Raw genomic sequence first — 6,285 nt, 5'->3', positions numbered from 1 at the left:
TCCATAGAATCACTTCATACGACTCACCTGTGTACGACATTGATGGCAGGTGCCCGGTTGCCGCCTGTTGCCACGTGCTGCATGATGGTCCTGCGTTTTTTCAAAAAACTCGTAAGTCCTTGCCATCCTTGCAGGTTTTCTTTCTTGGCCACATCAGTATGCTTTTTTCATATGTGTTATCTTGATTTGCCACATTGGCTACTTGAAGTTGTTCTCCCGTACATCTATCAGCGTTATCGCCCTGTGTTGGAACTTGCCATGGTATCCCTGTGTGTGTGGTTGTGTCATAAGAACCTGCGAACAAGGACATTGTAGCACATAAGTAGAATGCCATTTTTCCTCCCCACAAACATGTCAACTGTTCCTTTTTTGATCATGCATCGTACCGATGTTCGCGTACTGCTCTAGTAGTGGTAGCAACGGCCCTGCGGAAATGATTTGATTGTACTCTGCTGCATCCCAAGGCGGCGCTTGCAGCCTTTGAGAAAACAAAGGATCAGTGTCGTCTTCATGATTTATTTTTTTCCGCTTTTCTCCCACTGTGTTTTCAGTCACTGCATGAATAAGAATGCATGAATATTCGAAATGCATTCTTGTTGTATGCACATAAAAGAAAACACGTCAATCTTATCACATTTCTTGCATAAACAACCAATGCATGGTGGCAAGTAGGACATGCACATTCATTCTCTTTTCTAAAATCTGGATGCCAACTATCATTTTGAACCGATGGCAACAACCAACATAATATGATGTCAAGTAACAACATAACATGGTGGCGGCTAACGACAAAGATAGGTGGCAACTAACGACAAATATAGGTTGCAACTAATTTTCTCCCTCCCTATGTACCGCCCAAATTCCTCCCTTCTTCCCCTGATTTTAGTGAATCCTACACATCCTTCTGAAGCAACTACTCGCAACAACCCAACCCAAAAGCTTAGTTCAGATCTAGGATAGAACATGGCAGATCTTGCTTATGTTGGTGGGCAAAGGGGAATAAAGACAAATTTGTGGTGTGCTTGCCATGACAGTGTGGATCTAGTCGCCATCTTCGTGGGCAATATGGAAGTGCAATTATTTGGGACAAAAGGAGGAGAAAGAGGAGGAGATCGGAGATCGTCCTGTTAGCATGTCGTCGCGTTTTTCGTCGATCGGGAGGGGGCAAGGGGTGGGGGGGGGGGTGGGGCTAGAGATCTGGTTTGGTTGCCATGGCAACTAGAGAAGGAAGACAATGGAGGTAGGGGATCGAGAGGTAGGAGACGACGACGACAGGTCGCACTGGGGTTCGAAGGTAGGCAAGGACGATGGGCGCGTTAGGTTATGCGGGCAGCGGGGTCGTTCACCCGGATGTGTGGACGATTGTGTCACACACCGGACATGCGGGTTGTGGCAGGTTGCGCCCGGACACCATCGTGCAGGCGGGGTTCTCCGTGCCACAGCGCGTGCGGCACAACCCCCTAGATGCCACACATGTGGCAGTTATCGTCGTTCAAAACGAATCGACGGCAATCAACACGTGTGAGCAAGTTGGAGAAGTGCCACACACGTGGGCGTTAGTGTTTCCGTTATTTAAATTAAATCTAATAATATTTCAGCCGAAGGTGAAAAACATGCCATAAAATTGCCACCACTGACACGTCCGTGCTAAAAAAACACTGTACCAACTTAGCCGCGGGCAGGATCATGTCCAAACGACCTTATCAGAGATGCAAGCAAACATGAGATACTTATCCGGTTCCAAGATAATAATAACACTCAAGCTGCAAATCGCTCAAAGAAAAATGGTTCAACTACTTCCAAAAAAAGTCGCCATACTCTTAAGTTGTGACCTCCATAATGGCAGTGACAATGTCTCCATTGGCAGACTTGAGAGCCCTGACAGCCTTGGCCCTTGAGACGCCCGCCTGTGTCATCACCAGCTCGATGTCCTTTGGCTCGACTCCCTCATCGTTGACAACCTCGTTGTCATCATGCTCCACGCCCGACGCCTCAGGACTTGAGATCATTTGACTCAGGTCAGGAGCCTTGAATTGTTCTGCAGCCTGGCTCTGCAGCTGGGAGCTGAGATCCTCAATCTTGGCTTCACCGAAAATAACATACGTATCTGAATTTGGGCTCTTGAACACATCTGGCTTTGAGATGACGAACAATATCTGGAAACAGTGGTGTTAGTCGACCAACGAAGGAATACAGACCATGCTGTGTAAGTGATTGTAATAACTCACATTCTTGCTTTTCTTCACAGTGACACGGCTTACGCCAGTGATGGATTTCATGCCAAGCTTCAGCATTGCCTTGCGGCTCTTCTTCTCACTCCTGCTTTGTTTTGATTTGCCACTGGCATCACCTTCTTGCCCTGTAAAATAGCAATAAGAACAATATGGATCATACAGTGTAAGAGTTACATAAAGCGAATTGTATAATACAATCTGGAGCTTCCAGATAAGAGGGAACCGGAACCAGCTAGTCATGAAAAAACACAACAATTTCTTTAACACTACCTAGCACATATGATAGTCGGCACCAAGAAAACGTCTCCTTGCATATGCAAGTCAAATTTAAACGAAATGTAATTTACTCCAAGTAAAACATAGTGCAATGCCCATTTGCCCAGTATAACCTCTAAGGCTATAACAATAAAACATCAATAAATTAGACGCCATCTATAAAAATGTACTCCCTCCGTCCAAAAATACTTGTCCAAGGAATGGATGTATCTAGACGTATTTTAGTTCTAGATACATCCATTTCTATTCATTTCTGTGACAGAGGGAGTACACTATCACAGCCTTGCAGCTCCAGGTTTGAATAGCAGACTAAAAAGTACAATATATGCACCAGAAGCAGCTAGACATCTGTGCCATCAAATTGACTACAATCTAAACATCTCCGTTCTTTTGTTTCTATTCATTTCTGTGACGGAGGGAGTACAGAACTATCACAGCCTTGCAGCTACAGGTTTGAATAGCAGACTAAAAAGTACAATATATGCACCAGAAGCAGCTAGACATCTGCGCCATCAAATTGACTACAATCTAAACATCTCCATTCTTTTGTTTATACAGCACAAAAGATCTTTCAACATCGGTCACAGGCACAGTACAAAGATTATATTCCATCTCAATTGAATTGACAATGAGGATTGTAATTTTGAAGTATCTACAACAAACCCACATGACCAAACCAATCAATATTCTTGTCAGATGCAGAGAGAATATCCCAAAAGAAGCTAAAAGCAGACAACCAGTAAACATGCATTCATCCAAACAAACCAGCCAGTGGTGAAGCTACGTGTAGACACCCAACAGAGATACTCTTCCTCCCGGGTTGCTCTCGGGCGACTCTGGAGGACCCTCGCCGCCACCCTCTCTAGTCCACCTCCTCCACGCCCCCTACCCTCGCCGTCGCAGTAGGAGGCCTCCGGGCTAATCCCCTCGGCGGACAGCGGCGGCGAGGCCACGCTCTGCTCTCCATGCACCGTTAGCCTCCTCCCCATATCCAAATCGAATGCCTCCAGAACCTTCCTGCATGGAGCTGCCAGCTGCCCGCTGGCCGGCGCATGCTGGCCCTCCGTCGGTGGCCGCCGCTCCATGCTGCTCGCCGGCAACAGCGACGCCTGCAGGCTCCCGTGTCCCACCATGGTGGCGTTATACTGCCTCCTCCTCCTTCTGGACTTGGGGATGGGGAGAAATCTCTGACGGTTCGCCCGGCCATGACTGCGGCGGTGCACTCACGCCACTCCTCCATGTTGATGGCACGGTCTGCATCTCCTTCATGTCCGTATGGTGAACTTCTCTGCACTCTATGTGATCTCTCTAGTTTGCTTCATTCCACTCATCACCGGCCATCCATCCCGTACCGCCGTCAACATCACCTCTTCGTCGAGCCCTTCGCCACCATCCATCCGCCCCTGCCCGTCGTTTGGTGTTTTGCCCTTGTAGCTATGCATGCTCAAGACCCTCCCATAGCTGTCGTTGTTGTGTTGCGGTGAGCTTCGTGCTCTTGGTGTTCTCTCGGTTCATCTTTGCTCAATGACGACGCAAGATGCCTCCCCAACTTGCTAATCGTTCAGAATTCCTGCGGCGGAGCCCCTAGTCAAGGTTCGTGTTCAGCTGTGGCACTCGTTGATTGTGGATGCTCCTGTGTTGCACCCTGGGGTTTGGTACGCGTTAGGCTGCTTGCGATGTCTTGGTATTGTGATCTCTCGACGGCGCCCCGCATCTACTTGTGTCTCTCGTGCTGATGGTCCTATGGTCTGCTAGCTAGGCTGTGACATGTCCTGGATGTCTTTTTTCTCATCTTCTTTTAACCTTTTTATTTGTACGGTTTTTTGGCCCGGTTTCCCTCATAAACGTGGCCAATTTGTTCAGGTTTTCAATCCAGTTTCCCTTATAAACTGGATCATTCTCTTGGCATTATGGCCATTTGAGTGGTAATATATTCAGGTGGGGAAACTCTCCCCCCGGTGACCATTCCAAAAAAAGAAGGTAAGTGTAGACTGTTATGTCAAGTAACATCACTTAATTTGCTCAGCAAACAAATCACGGCTATTTTCAAGTGTATACGAAAATTACATGGATACTGTACATATGTACACATGCTACCATTGTTGGCACCACCACTGAAATCGTCCAAGGGCAAAGACAATCCGACCCTAAAAGAAGGTCTAATAATGTAAACAGAAAAAAACAGGATTTAATAAATCTCACTCTGTTATTATTTTCACATGTTCGCATCAGATTTATTAATTAATACAGCTTTACGCAAAGTGGATACAGGAGACCAGTGAGCATAGTGAGTTACCATCCAAATCATCATTGTCATCATCATCGTCGTCGTCGTCGTCGTCGTCATCATCATCATCATCATCCTCAACCACAACCTCCTCTGCCTGCTCCCAAAATTCACACAGTAAGATCTTCAGATGTTACCCAGTACACAACAACTAAAACACCTATGTCACCGAGGATAATATTGAGTTATACTTCTATCGATATTAAACAGTGAATTACGCTGCCTCGTGTAAATAAATAACTAGATGAAGCATTAGGCGACAGGATTAGAATTACCAATACCCATTATAACACACTGAAAGCAATAACCTTCCAGGATCGGACTAGTTCATCGAATGGATCTAGAACCAGCAAAAACAAGGACATTTCATGGAATATTTAATCCCTGAACAAATCGATCACCGATTCTGACGATGACTGGCATTGCTCGGGAGGTGTTGGACCAAGGATCACATCCAAATCTCACCTCTGTTTTCTTCGCCTCGAGCTGCTCCTGCTCGATCTGGGCGGCGAGCTCCTCGGCAGTCTGCGCCGTCATCCTGGTGCTACGGTGGTAGTCAAGGGGCAGCGCTCGTGAGAAGGGAGGAGGTGGCGGCGGGCCGGCGAGGGCGTCAAAAACCCTAGGCAGATTCTCCTAGTGGTTGCGAGACCCGGACTAAACTCTTCACTTATTTATTTTCAGGTGGGATCGCGGTGACCACCTCAACATTTCCAAAAAATACAATATGGCACAGTTGAAACACTAAGGCTCTGTTTAATTGCCAAGTACTGTCTCCATTTCAAAATAGATGACTCAACTTTATATTACTATGACCTGTTTGATTAATGCCAAAAACTGTGTTACTAAAACTAGAGTATTTACAAAATTATAGTAATTTCTCCACATAATAAAAAGAGCCCTGAACCTCTTTCTTTTAACAGAGCAAGCGAAAGAAATGAGTCGATCGCTAGATCTTCTCAACAAACTCATCTGGCTATTAAGCCGCCGCTCGATCCTCTGTCCCACGTGTTCCCTAATGCCAATGAGATAGCTAGGCTGGATACATTTATCATAGAAAGGATCCGAAGCAACCCATAACTATCCTTTAAAGATCAGCCAAGGTCCGGAGAGGCGATCTCATCTCTTTTAACGAGTACTACTACTAATCACCGCTAAAAGCAATTGCTAGCTACTAGCCATGAACGGATGCACGACCAACAGCTAGCTAGTAAATTTTACAGCATTATGTGATGTAATCAAACAGGTCCTCTATATTGTGAATATTTAAAAAAAACATTGTTATATTAAAACCATAGTGTTTTGTACATGTATGCTAAACTACTGTAGTTTATGATATTTTGGTTTTGTTAGTACTTTCCTACTAAACAGAGCCTAAGGCTGTGTTTGATAATAAAGTATTGAAAGAACCAAAGTATTGAAAACTACAACATTTCAGCATGTAGGTGTAAGATACCACAGTTTTGACATACCATAGTATTTTGAAGTATT

At 45.5% G+C, this 6,285-nt stretch overlaps 1 protein-coding gene across 1 annotated transcript; it reads right to left on the bottom strand.

Moving 5' to 3' along the window:
• Positions 1–1,597: 1,597 nt before the first annotated feature.
• Positions 1,598–5,454, bottom strand: LOC125551568 (nascent polypeptide-associated complex subunit alpha-like protein 1). The gene is made up of 4 exons (XM_048714820.1): positions 5,263–5,454; positions 4,807–4,894; positions 2,229–2,359; positions 1,598–2,156 (listed from the first exon to the last, which is right to left on the bottom strand). Exons 1-4 carry the CDS (start codon positions 5,332–5,334, stop codon positions 1,821–1,823), a joined length of 627 nt encoding a protein of 208 aa, XP_048570777.1. The 5' UTR covers positions 5,335–5,454; the 3' UTR covers positions 1,598–1,820.
• Positions 5,455–6,285: the final 831 nt, after the last annotated feature.

Source organism: Triticum urartu, chromosome 4, assembly GCF_003073215.2.
Source record: "Triticum urartu cultivar G1812 chromosome 4, Tu2.1, whole genome shotgun sequence".
Lineage (NCBI taxonomy): Eukaryota > Viridiplantae > Streptophyta > Magnoliopsida > Poales > Poaceae > Triticum > Triticum urartu.
This window is presented reverse-complemented; position numbering and strand designations above follow the sequence as displayed.

Coding starts and splice junctions, on each gene's coding strand:
- LOC125551568 (XM_048714820.1), bottom strand. CDS start 5,334: ATGACGGCGCAGACTGCCGAGGAGCTCGCCGCCCAGATCGAGCAGGAG. Junction 4,895..5,262: donor TCGAGGCGAAGAAAACAGAG/GTGAGATTTGGA, acceptor TTTTGGGAGCAG/GCAGAGGAGGTTGTGGTTGA. Junction 2,360..4,806: donor TGACAATGATGATTTGGATG/GTAACTCACTAT, acceptor GCTATTTTACAG/GGCAAGAAGGTGATGCCAGT.